Below are 22,652 nucleotides of genomic sequence, written 5' to 3' on the forward strand. Positions count from 1 at the left end.
CATCATCACCACCATCACCACCACCACCATCACCACCATCACCACCACTACCACCACCATCACCACCATCACCACCACTACCACCACCACCACCATCACCACCACCACCATCACCACCACTACACCACTACCACCATCACCAACATCACCATCAACATCACCACCATCATCACCACCACCGCCATCACCACCACCGCCATCACCACCACTACACCATCACCAACATCACCATCACCAACATCACCACCACCATCACCACCACCACCATTACCATCACCATCACTACCACCAAGGTCACCACTACCACCATCACCACCACTACACCACCACCACCATCACCAACATCACCACCATCATCACCACCATCACCATCATCACCACCACCATCACCATCACCATCACTACCACCAAGGTCACCACTACCACCATCCCAGAGCCCTTGACTTGATTCTAAAGAAGTCAAAATCCTGCTGCTGTGTTGCCCGCATCCTTCCACACCTACAGGGAATTCCAATTGCTCACCATCTCTTCCAACTTCCCTTCTTCAGAAAACCCTCTTCTTTCTAGCTTCATCTGGCAACTTTACAGGATGTGCATTTCCAGAATGCACAAGATAGGATCTGTGCATTGATTAATTAATTAATTTAAAAGCATTATTTTCTTTGCAGTTTCCAGGACCAGACACCTGGCTATGTGTTGGTTTGTGGTCCTTTGGAATCTGAGCTACATTTGGGGGCAAAACCAGGACACAGGAGGGCTCATTCTAAATACTGTGTCTTTGACTATGAAAATTCAAAGTTCATTCACTCGTTCCCTCCACACCCAAGACTGTGTATACAGTTCAACACAATTCAAACAATTTCTGGGTCTCCACTGTGTGGTCGGGGCAGTGCTAGACACCAGCCATGGGTTAAGTGCTACAATACAAGAAAGACAGTCCCTACCTCAAGGAACCAGAAACCTGGTGGGGTGACAGATTTACACGTGCCTATCTGAGTGGCAAACACAGCTGGCTGTCCACCCAACATCCATCCCCTCCCTCTTCCCTGTAACCGGAACCCCAATTCCAAAGTGCCAACAGCCGAGCCCACGAGATCCTTCTCAGCACCCCTTGCAGCTCGGGGGGCGGGAACCGGGCAGGGGGCACATGACCCAGCTCTGGTCAAACTGCTTTTCTGATAAGACTACAGATGCCATGGTGACTGCCCTTTGCTTTGACACAGGACAATGACCGCCACCTTGTGGCCACGAGCTTAGATCCCTGATGAAATCAATGCCCACAGCTCCCTACCTCCAGACATCCTGCTGAGAAAAATAAACCCCTATTTGTCTAAAGGCCCCTGAGTCTGGTTTTCTGATACCTTCAGCCAAAACGAATCCTAACCAATCCCCCTCCTCAGCTGGTGAACCACAGAGGCCAAGAGCACTGAGGGGGCCGTGGGGCAGGAGAGAGCAGGCCAATGGACCCCAGCAGCACTTCCTGAGCAAGCGCCGTCACTGGCCCCCATCACTGGACACGAAGACCAGTGGCTCACAGCACGGCCCACGAGGAACTCACAGTCCAGTGGTGAGATGGACACAACCCTGAGAGCTGAGTCATGAGCACAAAGGGCTGCAGGGCAGGGAGCAGACTCCCACACACTCTGCCCACTTTTCCGCTCTCATCCCTCAGACAAAAAAACAGACACCACGGTCTCATGAGTATTCAACTGGTTACTTCATGTCCTGATCTACAAAGGAAATCATTAGAGAAAAAAAGACAAACGTGTAATGGATTGATTTCTCAAACTGCTCCTTTAAAACTGTACAGTAGATGTACAAACTTTTTTTTAATATTTGCTTTTAAGATTATACGCAGGAAATCATCGTCCATGAGAAAGTTACCTGAAAGACCCCTGAAAGGTTTCCTAATTAAACTGAAGATCTGCTCTACCAGAGATTTTAAATGAAATGCTTAACTTTCACCAAATCATATTCACTTTGGTTTATTCTAAGCCGAGTGATAACTACACGTAGCTCAAATGCCACACCTAGTAGTGCGAATGCCACCCAGACAATGAGGATACTGCAGTGGCCATGCAATGAAGTCAGGACCGGCGCGTCTTCTGCAGCTCTCACACTCCCGTCCTGAGCCCAGAAGACAAAGCAAGCTCGGGGAGCCCCTTCTGCGGGGCTCTGAAGGGCTGGTGAGAGCCGATTACAGGTAATGAGAGGAGAGGAGAAAACAGCCATTATTTAGCCAGCGCACACAGCGGCAGTTGCACTTTGTGGCTTTTATTTTTTCCACGTCTCTCACTTTCAATAACATTCCGTGAACTATCATTGCGGAAACCCTACAGCGAGAGCGACACAGAGGGAGGAGCCGTGCGGAGTCCCCTCCTCCGTGGCGGGACTCGGGCGATCAGCCCCCCGTGGGCCGGGCAGAGGCTCTGGGGGGAAGCAGGGCGTCAGTGACACGGGGACGGCGCAGCACGGGGTCCGCACATGTGCAACGGGCCTGGCTGCAGGGAGGATGCTGCCGCAGTTGAGCTGTATTTGAACGTCAGGAATAATTACTTACCTAGTGATTATTTTCACAGAAAGAAAATGAAGCCAGACTGGGAGGACTGCGCCCACCCAAGTAAGGGGGGAAACGTCTCACTGGTGCTCAGCAACCCGTGCCTGCCCTGAGCTCGCACGCCCGGCACCACCAACCCCTAGAAAGAGACCGAGGTCTCCCTCCGGGGGTCGGGGGCAGAGGGCAACGGGTGATCCGAGGAAAACACGGCAGGATGAGAGGGAGTGAAGGTGTGGAGGCGTTCGGGGGTGGGGGGCATGATGGGAGATCCTGATGATGAGGGTCTGTTCGAGCAGAGGCCTGGAGGAAGTGAGTCACGCAGGAAGCCGAGGCAGAGGGACGGCAGAGCACAGGCCCAGGCACGGACGTGCCGCTGCGTCCCGGCGACCGCAGAACTGAGTGAGGGGACGATGGGAGGGGAACAGGCAGGTCGTGGGAGGCCGGGCCTCTCAGGCGTCACCAGGCCGACGGCTGACTCTCTGAGTGAGAAGGAGCCGCCAGATGGCTCTGATGGTACCTGATCCGGATCTCATTTCCAAAGGACTGCTGACAGCTGTGCCGAGCACGATGCCGGACATAGGTGCGCGGGGGACGGCGGGGATGGGCTGTCACCATTAGGCGAGAGGCAGTGGCAGGGACCAGGCGGTGGGCTGGAGGTGCTGAGCGCAGGAGACCTGGTGACAGCCCAGAGGTGGGAGTGGGGAGGAGGGAGGAGAAGACGGCGGGGGGCTGGGCCCGGGTCACCAGAGGGGGCACCGCTGTGCAGAGATGGGGGCACGAACGGTGACAGGTTCGGGGGGGGGAGTGAGGGCCTTGGGAAGTCAACTAAGGTGACACGTCCAACCTAGAATCTGCCTTTCAAGGCAGATGAACTTTTTCAAAAACGAACTCCTTGTGTACATTCTTAACGAAAGCTGCTTTGCCAGTGTTCCTCCTGACGTCAGAGAAGATGCGACCAGGGAGAACCAAAGCTGGGGGGCAATCCAGGAGAAGCGGGAAAGAAAGGTGGGGGAGAAGAGCCTGGACCCTGGGCTCTGGCCTCCCTGTCCCCTCACAGAGGCCCCCCCCACCCCAACTGGAGCCCGCACGCACTCTGCTCAGTCAGAATCGGCCTCGGCGGTGCTTGCCTGACAGGAGAGGCTCAGCCAGCCCACAGCCCCACGAGACGCAGTAACCAAGGAAAAGGCACCGGCCGAACGCTGCCTCGGCTCAGCCTGAGATGTGCTCGCTCCTCCCGCTGCTGCATGTGCGCCTACTGCGTGCCAGGCCCTACTATGTGCACCAGGGTTCTGGTCCTGAGCTGCAGGCGGGGACTGCAGGACTCGGGCAGCGTGGTGAATTCATTAACCCTCTTTTAAACCTTCTCTGTTTGTTTCACTAAAAAGTACTTTCTCCCCAAACCTCACAGCTGAGATAAAACCAGGCTGCAGAGGCTCCCTGCCGGGCTCCCTGGAGCCCCGCCTCTTACACTCCAATTACCTTTCAGAAGCTCGGCTGGCGGCAGGGCCCGGGGGAATCTGAGGAAGCGTGTCCAGCTGAACTGGCACCAGCAGGGCAAAGAACCAAATGCTGCCCACACTCCGCTGAGAATCGGGATGCGAGCGCGCGGCTCAGCCAGCGGGTCCAAAGCGCACCGCGGCGGGGGAGCGCGAACACCGCACGCGAGGAGACCTCGACTCCTCTCCCCTGGAGTCTCTGCGCTTGGGCAGCTGCCAGGGGTCCCCGGGGTGGCCATCCCGGCGGGAGTCCTCCCCAAGGCTGAGTTAGCGGAGCTGCCACCTTGTCCCTTCCACATCCTGTTGCCCCTCTGGGACCACCCTCCCCTTTCACAAGGCAGCAGGACAAGCCCGCATGGGCACACACACTCGCAGCCTCCACTGTCCCTGGCTGGGACACAGCAGCGAGGCTGTGGGGCTGCGCCTGGTCCTACGGCTGACGCTGGGCACCGGCGGGCCACCACCCGGACCTTCGGGAACAGGGGTACCGGCAGCCCTGCCACCACAGCCAGGCCACGCCGTCTGCCGTCCACTCCCGGTCCTCCAGCAAGGCCCTCAGCAGAGGAACGAGGACCCGGCCGGCATCGGCCCTGCCCTCGCCACAGGGCCACAGGGTCGCCCCTGCACCAGGGCTCAACCTCCCCAGCTGCGATCAGGAGCCGGCTGCTACCGGGGGCAGGCTCCGGGTGTGTCTGGGTTGGGGGGCGGTGCACACGCATGTCAACACACAGGAAGCACAGTGCCCCACACAGAGTGAGGACCCGAAACACAGCAAGTGTGCAGTTATTTGGATACACTGCCTCCCCTGGCTCTGTTTCACCAGTACCTGATTCTGCCACCTGGTGAAAAAACACCCTTCTTGGGCGTGCCCCGGTTTTGTGTCCATCAGCTGTCCCCCTACGCCCGCAGCCCCTGGGCTCCAGCTGACACAGTCCTGGTGGCCCCTTCTCCCTGGGCCACCAGCTTCCCCTCCCCCAGTCGACCCCCCTAATTTCCTCCCCGTCCCCACAACCCTGCACCTCCCCACTGCTGCGTGGCCTTTTTCCGCTCCCCTGGTTCCAGCCCTGCCAGAGGCTTTGCACAGAGAGAAAGCTGGGGGCCTCCTCCTGGCCTTCTCAGCCCTCCAGACCTGCCCCTCGCTGCCCTGCCGGCCTCCCTCCTCCCCTCCCCTCCCCTCCCCTCCCCTACCAGGCCCTGTCCATCCCCGAAGCTCCATCCCAGGGCAAGACCTCTGCACCCCTGGCCCCTCCCTGGGAAGCTCCAGCCTTTACCCCACACCTCTGTTTTTCTCTCCACTGCGCCTACTACCTTCGGCCGGTTCCTGGAGTGCTGACTGCGTGCATCTGTCTGTCTGTCTGTCCCCGACACTCAACGTCAGCTCCTGAGCGCAGGGACCCTGGGGTCTGTTCCTGGTACACCCCCAGCACCTACAGCAACAGCAGGTGCTCTACAAACACTGGCCGAATGAAGAACTACGTGGGCACCTGACGTCAACCACCTCCGACGTCACAAGGACCCTGCAGGGGAGTCCCAACTCCCCCGTGATGGCTGATGAGACAGGAGGCTGAGTCACCTATCACACTGGCTCCCAGGCTGCACTGCCTCCCCTTCCTGCCATCAGGGCCCCTTGCAGGCAGGGCTGTCCTCCAGCCCCGGGCCCTGAAGGGGCACCGAACTCAAACCCTTGCTTCCTGAGTGAACAACTCCATATCACCCTCCCCCCGCCCCGAAAAAAACCCTCTCCTCCCCATAGCCGTCTCCCGGCACACTCTCCGTCTTAAAGCCCAGCCCGGGTACTCACGGGGTAACTGGACCGTGACCTTGCACCTGGCCTCACTCCCTCTGTGCTCGTGTCTGAATGTCCGGCACCAGGGCTGCGTGTCACACACGGACGACCTCAGAGCCCGGCTGCCACCAGGCGGTCACTCGGCAGGCCTTGGGCTGCACGTGTTTAGCCGATGGCCAACTCACATGCCGGTTCAGACACACGTGGTCACAACGAAAGCCTCCAAGTGTCATTTTCTTGGGCTTCAAAGCAGGCAGCCTTTGCACAAGTAAATATTGAGTCAATGCTAAGAGCAGAGTGAGCTGTTAAGTTCTATTTGCTACTCTCACCCCTATAAGGGAGCACAAACTGAGCAAAGAAGAACAGCGCTCTGACGGGCGGAGCGACATTCTGCAGGTAGAACTGCTTCTGCGGGCAGGCGCTGCTCACGTCAGTGATTTTCTTCTTCAACATTAGCAAATATTTGCCACTTGCATCTTTCACGTAATGTGAAGATAATACATCCCACTGTCTTCCGGAGCTATCTTAACTGCCTTATAAAAACAGGCAATTTGCCGGCTGTGTTTTCTCTTGCCACTAAATACAAATCCAGTAATTCACTTTGAAAGCTTTGGTTTTCTCTTTTTGGTGTTAGAGTTGATACTCACATAGAATTCTAAAGAAAGAAAAAAAAACCATAATCCCACAACCGAACAAAAGAATCTGATTTTCTTTTAACCTTTCAATCTATCCATATGTACTCACTTTCCCACAAGCCTTGAAAGCTTCATTTTTTTTTTTTTTTTTTTTTTGCATTACGCGGGCCTCTCACTGCTGTGACCTCTCCCGTTGCGGAGCACAGGCTCCAGACACGCAGGCTCAGCGGCTATGGCTCACGGGCCCAGCCGCTCCGCAGCACGTGGGATCCTCCCAGACCGGGGCACGAACCCACGTCCCCTGCATCGGCAGGCGGACTCTCAACCACTGCGCCACCAGGGAAGCCCGAAAGCTTTATTTTTAAGTACGATTTTATTTTCAGAAGTTACTCCAATGACAAAGTCCACTAGAAGATTCTAACTGGGGGCTCAGAACCTGACCCAGAACTGCCGTTCCCATCAGGCAATCTTGTTTTCACGAGCTATCTCCTTGCCACCTACCATTAGAAGCTGCTGAATGTAACCAAGAAAATATCTGTAAAGTGGCCACATGTCAATGTTATAAAAATCAAGTAGAGAATAAACAGGCCAGTGCAAATGAAAATAATCAGAAGAAGTAAAATAATTAATCTTTTCTGAGTGTTTATTGAGTGCTGGCCACTCTCCCCAAAACTTCACATGTATCAATATTATCAGCAAAATCTGTACAGTTCCCCCCACTATCCGAAAGTAGAGTGTTTCTATGAAATCTTACATAAGCTGAAATGGCGTGAAGTGAAGACGCAATTTTTGCTTTTCACTTTTTTTCATGAAAGCAAAAACCCCCTCCGGGTTTCCTTCCGTTAGGGAAACAGGTATTGAGTAGGGCTTCCGTGAAAGCGAGGCGGTGTAAAGCGGGGGGCACCTGTGCTGCCACCGCTGTACCTGCAGGTGAACGTGCAGGCTGAGGCCTGGAGGCTACGAGGCTCGCTCCAGGGCACGTGCAGAGGAAGCCCCGCAGGCAGCTGCCCCGGGAGCCCCGCCCTCGCTGCCCACGCACAGCACTCCGCTCCTCACGCACGGTCCCCTTCCCTCGGGCTCGGAGCATGAGACTTCCACGCACCGAGGCCCCCAAGCTCTCCCTCCCCGAGCTCCCCACGGCCAGGGATGCTCCAGGAATGTCAGGTCAGGGTGAGGAACAGGTGTTCTTCTTCTGTCGGAAGAACAGCTCTTGCGTCTGTAATGAGAGCAAGTCAGGAAAACCCTAAGGGCCCCTCAGGAGGGGCAGCGAATAACCGGCGTGGCGGCCGCAGACAGACGGGCTCACTGCCGACCCCACACAGGGGCCACAGCCTCTCCCTAGTACTATCGGGAAATACATGGTTAAATTTAAAAGGTGAGCAGAACAGCGTTACCATTCACATGGAGAGGAAAGAAAAAAATATATGTAACGACACACAGACCCAAGTACCTCTCTACACATCACCTCTGAATCACCAAAGGAACAAGAGTAACTTTTTGGGGGGAAGAACTGGCAGACACCCCCTGAAGCAGGGATCAGAGCTGGCTTCATCAACCTCAGGACAAACCAGCACCCTGCCCTCCTGCTACGACGACCAAGAAGGCAAATCAATTAAGTGCTGTTCCTACCAAAAACAGCCGGCCCAAATCTCACCAGGGGAACGTGAAACAAGACACTCCGAAGGGCCTACGCTCTTCCAAGACCACAAGGCAAGGCCGGAGCATCACTCCAGCTAACAAGACGAGAGACGTGGCAACCGAACGCCACGCATGATCCTGCAGTGGGTTCTGGACGAGGAAGAAAGGTATCATGGGTGCTACTGGGACAAGCGTCAAGATGTGAACGTGGGCCGTGCGTTAGAGAGCAGTGCCGCGTGGATGTTTAATTTCCTGACTTTGACAGCGATATCATGACAACATCGAGAGGGTGTCTTTGTTCTTAGGAAATAATGAAGTCTCGCGGGGCAGATGGCTCAAACGGTTCAGGAACAGCATGTCTGCACGTAAGCGCACACACACACAGAATGCAATGGGGCAAAACGTAAACAACCGGTGAATCTGGGCAAGGAGCGTACGGGGGCGCTCGTGCTGTTCTTGCAACTTTTCCGTAAATTTGAAATCACATCGAAATCAAAAGTTTAACACAACATGTGCGCAGACCATCTCTGGAAGATGACACCTGGAACCGGGCAAAGGGGGAGAGGCGAGCTGGGGAAGGGAAAGGGCTCATCTTCCCTCTGCACCTACCAAAGACAGCCGGCCCAAATCTCTGTGCCGTGCGACTCTGCAGGCAAAAACTAACAAAACTAAGAAGAAAACACCCACGGTGAGAACGGCACCCGGGCTGGAGCAGCACCTTCCGAGCTTCAGGATCTTTCCAAGGACGCCCTCCTCCGGCCTCACGAACCAGGCCCGCGGCTTCGGCTTCCGCAGGCTCGTCCTGGGCCGCGGCCGCCTCCCTCCGCGGGCCTCATGCGCCACCTGCTGGCCACGCGGGGCACTGCCCGCCGTGGCGCCCAGCCCGCGGAGCGCAACCATGAGGGACTACAGCCACCTCCACCCTCCCGAAAGCTCCGGCATCGGGCAGAACGCCCAGTGCAGAGTGGCACTCAACAGGGATGAGATCCATAAATAGAAGAACACAGATCTGAGTGGAATTCCAGCAGAACTTGAAAGCAAGCACGCCTCAGCCTGGCTGCAGAGCGTCCAAGCGGGTATCATGACCCATGAGAACCACGCCTGTGACTGTCCTGTCCCCTGCTGGCCCCTCCACCCAAGACCTGTCTTGCCCCCTGCCCCCTGAAGTGCTCACACTCTACGCAGACCCACTGGGCCCCTGCAGGAAGGTGTAAAGTCAGCCACCGTCACGACGTCCGTCACCGGCCCGGATCGCCGGCCCCACGACCACTATGAAGGACAAGGATGTCCACCTGGCCGGCCCTGCAGAGCTCCCCAAGGCAGTGCTAAGAAGCCAGAAGAGTGCAACTGGGCATTAAGGAAAACAGATCAGAAAATGCTGATCGAATTGCAGAGGAAGCACATTAATAAACACATCGACAGTAAACTTTCAGGACAAACGGCTCTCGTCTTAGTGATCTACTGGCATGAAACACAACAGATCAACCTCTCACCAGGTGAATTACACGGGGAGCAAGTGCGTTAAATGGCAGCAGACTGGCCTTCAGAGCTGCACCCCCTTTAGAAACGAGGCACAGCCGGCGTGGCCTCGCCCACAGGGGACTCACCGAGGTCTGTGTTGGGGCCAGCGAGGAGCTGTTTGAACTTGTCCAGCCGGGAGGCCTCTCTTTCACTTAAGGCTGAGCTGCTGAGGGTACTGGGCTCAGGCACCCCACCCAGTGCCACAGTCGCCGAGTGCGGGAGAGACTGGGATCTCTGCAGAGGGACGGCATCACTGGCGCTTCCTGCAGAGGGAGGGGGAGAGAACAGAGGTGAGGCTCCGGACACACCCACACCCACGCCCACCACTAAGGAGGCCTCACACATGCCTCACTGCTCTCCCTCCGTGGATCTGCCATCACCGAGCAGCGAGGACCTGGTTTCTTGAGGGATAAAATGAACCTAGCTCACACCCATGGAGCGTGCCGGCCCTCCTGGTGGAGGGGTGTTCCCCAGTGAAACAGACACACCCCACGAAAAGCAAGACACTGACAACCACACAACCGTAGACCAGGTCTGTCAGGGCTGCCAACAGTCTGGGCCTGCCTGGGTGACGCGCCCCGAGGATCTGCTGGTGTAGGGCAGGGGGGAGGATGCCTGCACGGGTCACCCGGGCCTGGCATGGAGGGAAGCCACCAAGGCACACGTGAAGGGAGCATGAAGCCCATGGAGGTGCTGAGGACTGTCTGAACGTCCCAGGTCTCCCCGAGCCCCAGGAGGGAGGTCAGGCAAGGACCGTCACCCAGAGAAAGCAGAAGAAGCTAGATCCCCCACTGCAGGTGGAGACGAGGAGCCACCAGAGTGCAAGCTTGCCCAGCCCTCACCCAGGCACCACTGACCTGAGACAGACTGAAGGGCTGCCCACAAGGACCCACAAGAGGGCCTGAAGTGACACTGCGCGGCACCCAGCACCCGGGACTGGGGACAGGCAAAGGAAAGACCAGAGGGCCCTCAGGTCACTTGACAAAGAGCCTCCAGGGACCAGCACGGGACCCACAAGCAAGAGGCCCTGAAAGGCTGTAGACCCCCGGGCCCAGATTGCATTGAGCAATCGCATCTTCCAAAACTGAAATTTAAAGTAAAGGGCTTCCCTGGTGGCGCAGTATTTAAGAATCCACCTGCCAATGCAGGGGACACGGGTTCAAGCCCTGGTCCAGGAAGGTCCCACATGCCGCAGAGCAACTAAGCCCGTGCGGCACAACTACTGAGCCTGCGTGCCACAACTACTGAGCCTGCAAGCCAAAACTACTGAGCCTACGTGCTACAACTGCTGAAGCCCAAGCACCTAGAGCCCGTGCTCCGCAACAAGAGAAGACACCACAATGAGAAGCCCGCGCACCGCAACAAAGAGTAGCCCCCGTTCGCCGCAGCTAGAGAAAGCCCACGTGCAGCAATGAAGACCCAACGCAGCCAAAAATTAATTTACTTAAAAAAAAAAAAAAAAAAAAAAAAAAACGGGGCTTCCCTGGTGGCGCAGTGGTTGAGAATCTGCCTGCTAATGCAGGGGACACGGGTTCGAGCCCTGGTCCGGGAAGAGCCCACATGCCGTGGAGCAACTAGGCCTGTGAGCCACAACTACTGAGCCTGTACGTCTGGAGCCTGTGCTCCGCAACAAAAGAGGCCGCGACAGTGAGAGGCCCGCGCACCGCGATCAAGAGTGGCCCCCGCTTGCCACAACTAGAGAAAGCCCTCGCACAGAAACGAAGACCCAACATGCAAAAATTAATTAATTAATTAATTTAAAAAAAAAAAAGTACAGTAAAAGCTAAGCTCCGGGAAATGGGGCAAGGAGCAAACAACGTGCAGCGAACATGCTAACGCTGGCCTCCGGCAGCAGCTGTCAGAAGGGAGCTGCCGTGCTTTACAGCAAACACACGGGCAAGGCTCCCAAGGGGGCCCGCGGGGCACCAAGATGGCCCAGGCCTCCGGGCAGAGTCTGGCCCAGTTACACTTCCAGAAAAGCCTGCAAACGTGGCGCAGCGCTGAGAGCACCTTCCGCTTCGGGGCTCTGCGAGGACAGGCTGGAGTGGTGAGGGGAAGGCAGAGGTGGCGGGACTCAGAGCTCCCCTCCCTCCCGGGGACCTGCTCTTCCCAGTGGTCCTCGTGAGTCTGCAGGAGGCGCCGCAGCAGGGGCGGGGCCCGCGGCAGCGCGGAGCAAACGTGCTCGCTTTTATCTATCTGCGATCGCAGAGATGCTCCGTGTGACTTTATTCAGACCCTAATGGCCCCACTTGCCCCTGAGCCCCATTCGAAGGTGGGGCTGGTGGGATCTGGAAGGTAAAGCAAGAGCAGCGGCCCCCAAGGAAACAGTCTACAGCCAGGCCTCTCATCACCGCGAGTGGAAAACACGTCAACGTCCCGCCTCCAGGGCCCCCGAGAGTGTGATTTAACCGCCACCCATTGGTGTCCATACGAGACCCGCTCGCGGCTGGGTCACGGTCAGCTATGGGGACAGCCCTCGCCTGGCCGATGCCCGCTGAGCCCTTCCCAGCCAATGACACGCTTTGCCATTAACCCAGTGGTACCCGAAATCAAGCAAAGTGCCTCTGACTTCAGGTACAAAGGCAACAGATGTCTCAGACATTCATTAAGAAATAGACAGCCAGAAGGTGAAGTGAAGGCCCGGGGAAGCCAGCCTACGAGCCCACACTCCACCACCACTGAGCTTTGAGGCCGCCATCTCCCCAGGGCTGAAGGGCAAAGCCGACGGCAGCAGGGAGGCCCTGCGGACACCGCACAGGGTGACATCTGCTCCCTGTGGGGGCTCACGATTGGGACGGGCAGTGGCACAAACGCTGGCAGAGACAGCCACACTCTAACTGCACCATGCCCCGCGGTGGAACGTTCCAGGACATTCAGAATTCCAAAGCGCTGCTCACAGGAGCAGTAAAGTCAAATGGACCTCAAAGGTCGCTCACCCGAGGCAGAGGCCCCGGCCCGGGCAGCGCATCCCTGTGCGGGGACGGGCGTGGCTGCCACGCCCCATGGGCAGCAGGCCCTGAGGACAGCTCGGGTTACATCACCAGCAACTCCGTAACTGCCCAGGACACCCAGGAAGAACAAAGAGGACCTGGACGTGGTCCCGCCTCTGCGGCTCGCAGGGTCGCAGCATCAGCTGCAGAGCCCACAGCAGGAGGAACTCGGTGCCTGGGGACGCCTGCCCGGCTCGGGCACACAGGAGGTGGTCAGAGTGCCCGTCACGAGTCACAGGAACGTTCCATCAACCTGTGCAAGCCCTAACTGGATGTCCTTCCATATTTAAGCTCTAATACTTCAAAGTTCACCCTATTTTAAAGAAAAATGGTTCACGTTCCAATACAAAAACGGATCAAATGAAATAATTCACACCTAAGAAGACTGTAACATTTTAGAAGTTAATTTCTGGAAAGCGTTTTTGAAAACTAGACCTAAGTATGAAACCTAATTCTGCAACTACCAGCAGGTAACCTTAGGCTACGGTGATGATCTCACTTTCTTATCTGTAAGCACGGGGCGAGCACCCTAACCCCCAGGAGACCCTGGGGAGAGGGATTAGAGGGTGTGCAGCTGCACTGCTGGCCCCCCTGCCCCCAGACCCCCACAATCACCCCCCTCACCTCCTTAACACTGCTGCCTCCCCTGGGAGGGTGCCCTGACTGCCCGATTTAGGACCACAGCCCAGACCCCACCCTGCTCTGGGGACCGCTTCCCACCTCCGTTCTGACCCCTGGCACCTGCCACCTTTTAGCCCTCATGCCTCCTCACACATCGTGTGTAGGCTGCTGTCTGTCCCCCTCGCCAGAATGGACACTCCACGGGGCAAGGACTTCCATTCAGCTTGTCCCCTGGGGCAGCCCGAGCCCAGAGGACAGTGTCTCACCCGTCGCAGATGCTCATTTAACAACTGCGCTGTTTTCTATCTCAGCCCCTCCAACACAAGACGAGCAGAAGTGAGGAAGGCGGTGCCAGGCATGTGGATACGAGATGCAGACGTGAGCTTACCCTGGCGGAGTTTAGGGGCGGAGCAGAGACCCACCCCTACAGACCCTGAGCCCACGCCTCTGTGTCCTGCAGGGAATCGTCAGAAGCGGCCGAGGGAGGTCCAGCCCCGGAACGTGCAGCTGGCCCGGCCCCTGGCCTGGAAACACCCCCGGGAGCAGCCAGGGCGTCCTGACAAGGGCGGGGTCCCCCAAGCAGCCCACGAAAGCTCCCAGCCGGCCACTCCATCTGCAGGGGAGATGCACTCGGCCAGGAGGACCAGAGAAAGTGCGCTGCCTCTGCTGCCCAGAAGGCCCGCTGCCGCTCGGGTCTAGGAGCCCCAGGGCGGGGACCCTTGCTGTATGGGAGGATGGGGCCCTCCCCACCCCGGTGAGCAGCCTCCAGCCCCGCTTTCTGGAGATGGGCCCCAGCTCTGCAGCCCTCCCCTCCCACCTGCGGGACAGGACGTGTGGCTCTCGCTGACAGACTTCACCAGCCGGAGGTCACCACTCGGGACCAAAGGAGGCTCCGCCGAAGGCTTTGGCTTCTGCTCGGGCCCCAGAGCCCCCGGCGGCTTGTGGCACCCCTGCCGCTGGCTGTGGTTGCGCAGGACCCGGTTGGCCGTCTCCATGACGACCGCGGTGTTCAGGCTCTCGGCCGCCATGGCCAGGAGCTCGTCGTCATCCTCGCCGGCATCCCAGGCGTCGCTGGTGTTGCGCTCAAACTCCTGGAAGGTGCTGCCTCGCTTGGCCTTCACCGGCGTGGTCGGCGCCTTGGGTGTGGCCCTGAGCAAGCTGCAAAGCAAAGGCAGCTTTTACTTGCGCCTCGGGGGCTGAGCGTGGTCACCCAAGACCGGTCAGCGAGGAGAGCCCAGGTGGAAAGGCACACAAGCGAGCCGAGAGTGAGTGAGAAAGCAGACACGATGCAGAGACATCCAGAATGAGACAGAGCTCACAGGATGCAGTGACAGGGAAGGAGGAGAGGTCTTCTGGGAGAGTCACGCTGAGCGTTCGCCCCACAGACCAACGCACAAGGACACACAGCACTGCCCAGCGATAGTGCCCAGCCCTGCCCCACAAACACTCTCGGCCCGACACCTTGGCAGACCTCCCACGGCAGCAGCTGGCGGTGGGGGTCAGGAGAGACTGTTCGCGGGACACAGGCCCTTGGCAGGTGGATCTGGACACGGGACAACTTCAAGGATGCCCACAGCATGACGACACACAACACTGGCCCCACCGAGTGTCGGGAGCTCATCCGACACGTGTGGTCCTCCAGGGCCACCCCTGCCCCACACCCGCCCCTGCTGGAGGAGCCCAGACACGGGCAAGCAAGCTGCAGGCGGTGGGCAGAGAGCAGGGACAGTCAATTACCCCTTATCAGCTACGTGGTTTGCAAAAGATTTCTCTGGCAGGTTTTCTACTTTTTTGATGGTGTGTCCTTTGAAGCACAAAAGGTTTTAATTTTGATGACGTCCAATTTATCCTTTTGCTGTTGTTGCTTTTGGTGTGTTCTCCCGATCTAAGCTCACAAAGACTTGCCAGCCCCGCCCTGGCCCACGGGCAGCCCGAGACCCCGCACAGGCTGCCCACCTTGGGCCATGGCTTCCACGTCTGCCCTCCTCCGAGGATGGGCTATGCAAGGCCAGCAGCGCCTCACACAAAGCAACTGCTTGATGTGTGTTGGCTTAGTGAAAGGCCACTTTCCTCCCCCTCAGAATTCCAAGGAGCTGGGGGGTCGCCACAGCCCCCCAAAACCTGGCCTGAGATGAGAACAGCCTTGCGAGATCTGAGGCGTCACTTACGTGCCATGTAACAGTGGATCAAATGGGGGGTGCTGGGCGCCATACACATGCTGGATGCTATTCAGAAAGAAAGGAAAACAAATTAGCTTCTCCTCGGCTTTCCCAGGAGCCCCCCACTGACTCAGGAAGAAGGCCAGCTCCTCAAACCCACGCCCGAGGGAGCAACTCCGGCCACCGCAGGGTCCCGAGGGCGTGTCTGGAAGGAATGAATAGCACCGTGCAAGCCCACGACCCGCACACAAGCAGGGCATTCAGCCTCCCTGCGAACGGGCCTCACTGAGGGACCCACAGCCCCAAGGGCGTCAGCACAGAGCCTCGGGCATCGACTAGGGGAGCTGGGGAGGCTCCCCACAGCCTCTGCCCTCGGACTAAAACACAGACCACGAAACGCCCGTTGGGAAGTTCTCCTCTGGTACCATTCTGTCTAAAGATGGAATACAGAATTACAGAGAAGAGAAATATAATTTTGCTAAAAGACTTCATGGTTTCACTATAAAGTCTGTGTTCATCAGAGTAGATCTGGAAAAGAGACGGAAACAGAGTAACTTGCCGGCACACTCGTCAGTGGAGCGACCCCACCCACGCCCCCCCTTCCTCCTCTCGACGCCCAGCCAGGGGCGGCCGCGGGACCCGGGGCCGGTCAGAAAGAGACAAAGGAGAAACGCTTAGCTGGCACACCCCTGGCCCTTAGCTTTCCCCTTCTTCTGGCCCGGAACACACATATGAGGCCGAGAGGTGTCTCAGCCATCCTGCCCCCGAGAGAAATAAACACGAGTTAAAACTAAAGCCTCCCTGGAAGAAGGGCAGTGGGGTGGGGGCTGGCGGCGGAGATGGGGAGAGCGCGGGTCTCCAGCAGGTTTGAGAGCTGCCAGCCCAACCTTGGACCTCGGACTTCATGGCATGAAATAAACAAGCCCCTGTTTGTTGACGCCATGGGCACTCAGAGTCCTAACTGATGCGGTCCACGTGGAACAGACAGCCACTGTTACACTGAGGCAGAGCCTTGCAGGGTGCGTGTGTGTAAAGACAAACACAGACACTCAGGTGCTCAGTAGATAGATGAAGTCTTCTTAGCTTTTTAAAACAGAACGAATGAAATCCTACCTTGTTTACTTAGTCATGTGTCACAACTATTTCCCCATATTACTGTTCTTCAATTTACTTAAATACATTTATTTACTTTATGGTTATACATACATTATGCGATAACACGAAAAATATATGCAGCTCATACACATTTAAAAACATAATACTGAGGGCACATGGGACTTTCCCATACCTTTCTCTGCAACTCCCATAAATCTATAATTATTTTCAAGTTTTGTAAGTTTTTTACAAATCTTAACAATGAGTACCACCTCCCTGGACAATCTCCCCTCTAATTTCACACTGTCCCACCATATGGTTACAGGGTCATTGGTTTAACCAGTGTTGACCGTGAGATATTTAACTTGTTTAAAATTGTGTGTGATTATAAAAGCAGCAATAAACTTCCCTGGGGACAATACTTTCACACAAATATAACTTCTAAAGGATAAAGTCCCAGAGAAGGAAGGCCTGGGACATAAAGGATGCACGTATAAACGGCTGACCCCTGAACAACGCGGTGTGTGGGGGCACCGACCCGCCGCACAGTCGAAAATCTGAGCGTTTCCTCCAGTCGGCCCTCCGGTTGCTCCTACCTGCAGTTCTGTGCGCACAGCTTCAGCCCACCCAGATGGTGCAGGGCTGTAGTATTTACTCCTGAAAAACACCCACTTGTAAGCTGACCCACGCAGTTCAAACCCGTGTTATTCAAGGGCCCACAGTAGGGACCATGAATCATTGCTATTTGATGGGAGAAAAGGGGTCTCAGTGCTGCTTCTGCACCTTCTCGATGATTGCGGAGGTTGAGCGATCTTGAAACATATTTTGTTCATCTGTGCTGCTTCTTGTTGTAAAATGCCTGTTTGGACCCTTTGTCCATTTTTCTAAGGGGCTGTTCACCCTTTTCTCACTGATTTGTAAAAACCTCTCTGTAAACAAAGGATTCCTTTGTCACTGAGGCAGTGAGGTGGGCAGAATAAGGGCCCCAAAAACGTCACCTCCCAAGCCCAGCACCTGTGAACGTGTCACCTCACACTGTCATAGGGAAGAACCTTTGTATTCTATTACAAGTTCATCGCTAAAGGGATGTTGCCTATAAGCTTAAATTATACATAGTGGCCCATCTCTGGGAACCCTGCCTCCCTGGTAATGAGCCGTTAAGCTAAAATACCTTTGTTTAGCTCACAGGAAACCTCCTGACCAGGCCTACCTGTGAATGACTGCAGGGAGGAAGAAATGAACACATCCCCTCTGGGGGCTGATGGGAACCAGGAAATGCTTGACTTTACCCCCTCCCCTTTTCGTATAAAAGGAGCCTGAATTCTAAGTCAGGCAAGATGGGTCTTTGCGGCACGAGCCCATCATCTTCTTGGTCTGCTGGCTTTCTGAATCAAGTCGTTATTCCCTGTCCCAACAACTCGCCTCTCGATTATCGGCCTGTCACACAGCGAGCAGTACGAGCTTGAACTCGGTGACAGATTTGGGGGAGCCATCTAGGAGCCCTGCTGCTCGTGGCCAGCCGCCCCAGTCGGGGAACTTCCGGGTAAGGCCCTAGAAGCTGGCGGGACCACTCACCCTGAGGATCTGCCCTCCAGAGTTCCCTGAAACGACACCGGCTACCCCAGCGCTTGGCAGCTGGATCAAGGAATCGACATTCTGGGGGCCGACGGGCTCCATACAGTAGGGTTACGTCGCTCCGGTGTGCACAGCCAGAAACTTTATTTCCTCTCCGTTTGGGGCTTTTTCACTGGACTAAGCCAGTTTGTTTTGTATTTGAGTGGAGCACCCTGTCGGAGAGTGGGAAGAGCTGTTGGACTCCTACCCGATCTGTGAACTTGTTTTGTATTTGAGTGGAGCACCCTGTCGGAGAGTGGGAAGAGCTGTTGGGCTCCTACCCGATTTGTGAACTTGTTTTGTATTTGAGTGGAGCACCCTGTCGGAGAGTGGGAAGAGCTGTTGGGCTCCTAACCGATTTGTGAACTTGTTTTGTATTTGAGTGGAGCACCCTGTCGGAGAGTGGGAAGAGCTGTTGGGCTCCTACCCGATTTGTGAACTTGTTTTGTATTTGAGTGGAGCACCCTGTCGGAGAGTGGGAAGAGCTGTTGGACTCCTACCCGATTTGTGAACTTGTTTTGTATTTGAGTGGAGCACCCTGTCGGAGAGTGGGAAGAGCTGTTGGACTCCTACCCGATTTGTGAACTTGTTTTGTATTTGAGTGGAGCACCCTGTCGGAGAGTGGGAAGAGCTGTTGGACTCCTAACCGATTTGTGAACTTGTTTTGTATTTGAGTGGAGCACCCTGTCGGAGAGTGGGAAGAGCTGTTGGGCTCCTACCCGATTTGTGAACTTGTTTTGTATTTGAGTGGAGCACCCTGTCGGAGAGTGGGAAGAGCTGTTGGGCTCCTACCCGATCTGTGAACTTGTTTTGTATTTGAGTGGAGCACCCTGTCGGAGAGTGGGAAGAGCTGTTGGGCTCCTACCCGATCTGTGAACTTGTTTTGTATTTGAGTGGAGCACCCTGTCGGAGAGTGGGAAGAGCTGTTGGGCTCCTACCCGATCTGTGAACTTGTTTTGTATTTGAGTGGAGCACCCTGTCGGAGAGTGGGAAGAGCTGTTGGGCTCCTACCCGATCTGTGAACTTGTTTTGTATTTGAGTGGAGCACCCTGTCGGAGAGTGGGAAGAGCTGTTGGGCTCCTACCCGATCTGTGAACTTGTTTTGTATTTGAGTGGAGCACCCTGTCGGAGAGTGGGAAGAGCTGTTGGGCTCCTACCCGATCTGTGAACTTGTTTTGTATTTGAGTGGAGCACCCTGTCGGAGAGTGGGAAGAGCTGTTGGGCTCCTACCCGATCTGTGAACTTGTTTTGTATTTGAGTGGAGCACCCTGTCGGAGAGTGGGAAGAGCTGTTGGGCTCCTACCCGATCTGTGAACTTGTTTTGTATTTGAGTGGAGCACCCTGTCGGAGAGTGGGAAGAGCTGTTGGGCTCCTACCCGATCTGTGAACTTGTTTTGTATTTGAGTGGAGCACCCTGTCGGAGAGTGGGAAGAGCTGTTGGACTCCTACCCGATCTGTGAACTTGTTTTGTATTTGAGTGGAGCACCCTGTCGGAGAGTGGGAAGAGCTGTTGGGCTCCTACCCGATTTGTGAACTTGTTTTGTATTTGAGTGGAGCACCCTGTCGGAGAGTGGGAAGAGCTGTTGGACTCCTACCCGATTTGTGAACTTGTTTTGTATTTGAGTGGAGCACCCTGTCGGAGAGTGGGAAGAGCTGTTGGGCTCCTGCCCGATTTGTGAACCGGCTCGTTGGTTTCTTTGGGTGCTAGCACTTGTGTGTGCCCTTTGTGTTTTGTCTTGAAAAGGGAGTAATGTCTCAACTATCCCCAAAGAAAGTCCTCTGAGGTGCACTTTGGATAAGGGATCTGAATACAGCTCTGAAGCATGCGTGAGTGGAAGATGATATTGTAACAACGTGTGGCCACAGTACCTGTTAGGATCTCCACAGGGGGTTTAGAAAGGGTTCTCTTGGGACCCTGTGCACCCTGTACTGCTACTCTTGCTGTGTTTATTACGCCGTTTATGGTCTCCTGTGTCCTTGGTATATGTAAAACCCCACGACCAAACTTGAGGGTTTATTTAGGATTTTGTTTGTTCTTTTGGTTTTTTTGTTTCATTTTGTTTGGTACTGTTTCTCCACTAACAGCCAAATCAGTTTTGTGATACTTAAAACTTTTACTGATATTAAATGGAGGAAAGGAACAGGAAAAAAAACCCGTCCTTGTCCAAGAGTGGGACATTCGAGGAAAAGGAGAAAGGTTCCACTTGGTTCCTAAAATCACCAAAAGCTACAAACAAACAGAAGTGTCTTTTCCATCAATACTAGTAAAAAGGGTTTAGCTATAGTAGACAGGTGACCTTGATTTGTCCCATTTGCCAGAAACCCAATTTGAATCCAACCTCTTCTGTAACTGATGGGTTTTACATGGTTGTACCTGATTCACGGCTAAAATTTTCGAATGGGAACCATGAGGTCCCTGTGTTTGTGTTTGCACACGTTTTATAGATGTGTGGCACTGCCAAATTAATCCGTAGAAGAGCTCTATTTAACTGGCTTCAAGGAAGTTAGGTGCTTATAAGTACTCAAATATAAAAGAAACTGGCCAGAATGAGTTTCAGGTTCACGTGATCTAGGAAATACTCAGTATTAACATCTGGTGTTAAGGTTAGCTTAAGCCTGTTGGTTTGATACAGATATGACTTTAGAGTCATCACCACTAAGTAGAATACTTTCATTGTACCTGGGTTTACTAGAAATCAAATAAGACCCTATCCCCGTTATAAAGTTTGTCAGCAAGAAAAATAACAGTGTGACGAAGCTTTTAGGTAAGTAAGATAGAGGTAAATGAAGTAGAGAGTTTTGGGTAAACTCTGCAGGAATAATGTTCTGGGAATGTCTGTCTGGAAGAGTCTCTCCAGATTTCTGTAACTCGAAACTAAACTAAGTTCTAAGATAAGATTGAACTTAATTAAAATCTCAGAGGTAAAGTGGTACAAGACCTGAATTTGGTTCTCTAAGAGGACAAAGTTTTCTTAGAATATTGAACTGCTTTTGGTAAAAGAATGAGTTTAAGTGATCTGTATTTGCCATTGAGATCTTTTATTATCACTGGTTTAAAACGCTTTGACATTTTTGACAAACTTCCCAAAAATCAAGTTCTAAGTGGGGTTCATTTGACCTCTGGCTAACTTTTGGATTTTCCGGAGGGTCCCTGGAACACCTCAAATTACTTGTTTTCTGTCCGTCTCAGAGAGAGGAATATTGAACTCATTGGGCTTATGTGGTGTGTTGAATTGCAGGAGAGGCACTGTCAGACGAGTGATGATAAACTTCTTAGATCGTATCACATGGGTAAATGCATATATTCGAGAAATTATACGGAACTCCTAAAATTCTGGTATATCCTGGTAGAGATAACAGTCATAATTATAGAAATCATCTTAAATTGTTTGCCACAACAGTAATCAGGTTTTTGTTCAACTGCACTGCAATCCCAGTTGGTTGATGCCAAAGCAAAAAAGCATCCTTTTAATGGTTAGATGATCAATTGCTATCTATGGTTTTAAGTGGCTCTTGAGCGACTCTGTAGCTGTTTTGTGGAAAAAAGCAGGGAAGAATGACGGAATCCTTTCTGTGCAAGCATTGGTACTGTTATCAGGGAAAATAAGGAAGGGAATGAGAACGAGCACACACGGCTTCAAACCTCCACTACTCTGGCTGAGCTGGCGTCCCAGCCACTCTGGCCGTTCTGCCAATATATCCACCCCGTCCACTACCTCCCGTTCCCGACACTGGGGCTCAGGACCTCCCCTCCTTCTAGGGATCAATTAGAAAAGCCTGTGTTAGCTTCTGGGGCACAGGGACTTGGTCTGGTATCGCCATCTAAGACCCGACAGGGCACCCAGTTTGGGCCAGGAGCCACTTCCGGGACATCATGGCTATTTCCCCTATGCCACTATCTCACAGGGGGACTAAATGCAAATGACCAGCTGGCTGGGTTTCTCAGACTTCTTTAACTGGGTACAGGGAGGATCCTCTGCACCTGAAGCCCACCTGGCAGCGCCCACAGCCGAGCCAAGGGGGACCCCAGTGAGGGAGGAAGGCCCCGTTTTGGCAGGGCTCTGAAAGGGAAACCAAAGCTAAAGAGTTTGAACAACACTCAAGAAGCTCAGCAGAACAAATGAAGACCTCTGAATTTCCGGAGAGGATTTATCAGGCCTACAGGCGTCATACTAATGCAGATCCCGAGGTCCCTGGAAATATCAGAATGGTGAATTTTACATTTCGGAGCAAAGCGCTTCAGATATCAGGACAAAGTTGCAGAAATGAGGTGGTGAATTTGGAATGAACGCTTCTCGATTGGTAGATGTTGCTTTTAAAGTGTTCAACAGGGAACAACGACAGAAGAAAGAAGACGCAAGACGACACGCCACTTCTCTGGCAGTGGCGCTGGATTCCCAGAAGGAGAGGTGAGCCCTCACTGGGGAAAGAACAGCGCGCTGTGAGGACGAGGAACGCTGGGAAACAGAAAACAGTCAGAGCAGGAGCCCCTCGCACGGTAGAAAGACAGGGACGCTCGGAAGAGGCCCGGGGGCTCCCC

General features: G+C 54.5%; 1 protein-coding gene across 5 annotated transcripts in view; it reads right to left on the reverse strand.

The window, feature by feature from the left end:
- Positions 1-22,652, reverse strand: part of TBC1D22A (TBC1 domain family member 22A) — a 357,101-nt gene that overhangs the window by 311,507 nt on the left and 22,942 nt on the right. For 4 of the 5 annotated variants that reach the window (XM_073788040.1, XM_073788039.1, XM_073788038.1 and 1 more), the window contains exons 2-4: positions 15,413-15,469; positions 14,062-14,402; positions 9,720-9,896 (exon numbers count right to left, since the gene is read on the reverse strand). In XM_073788040.1, coding sequence (XP_073644141.1) covers positions 9,720-9,896; positions 14,062-14,402; positions 15,413-15,469 — 575 coding nt within the window. The remainder of the gene's footprint in view (positions 1-9,719; positions 9,897-14,061; positions 14,403-15,412; positions 15,470-22,652) is intronic. The other variant, XM_073788041.1, reaches the window with a different exon arrangement.

The sequence above is a fragment of the Tursiops truncatus genome, chromosome 11, assembly GCF_011762595.2.
Source record: "Tursiops truncatus isolate mTurTru1 chromosome 11, mTurTru1.mat.Y, whole genome shotgun sequence".
NCBI lineage: Eukaryota > Metazoa > Chordata > Mammalia > Artiodactyla > Delphinidae > Tursiops > Tursiops truncatus.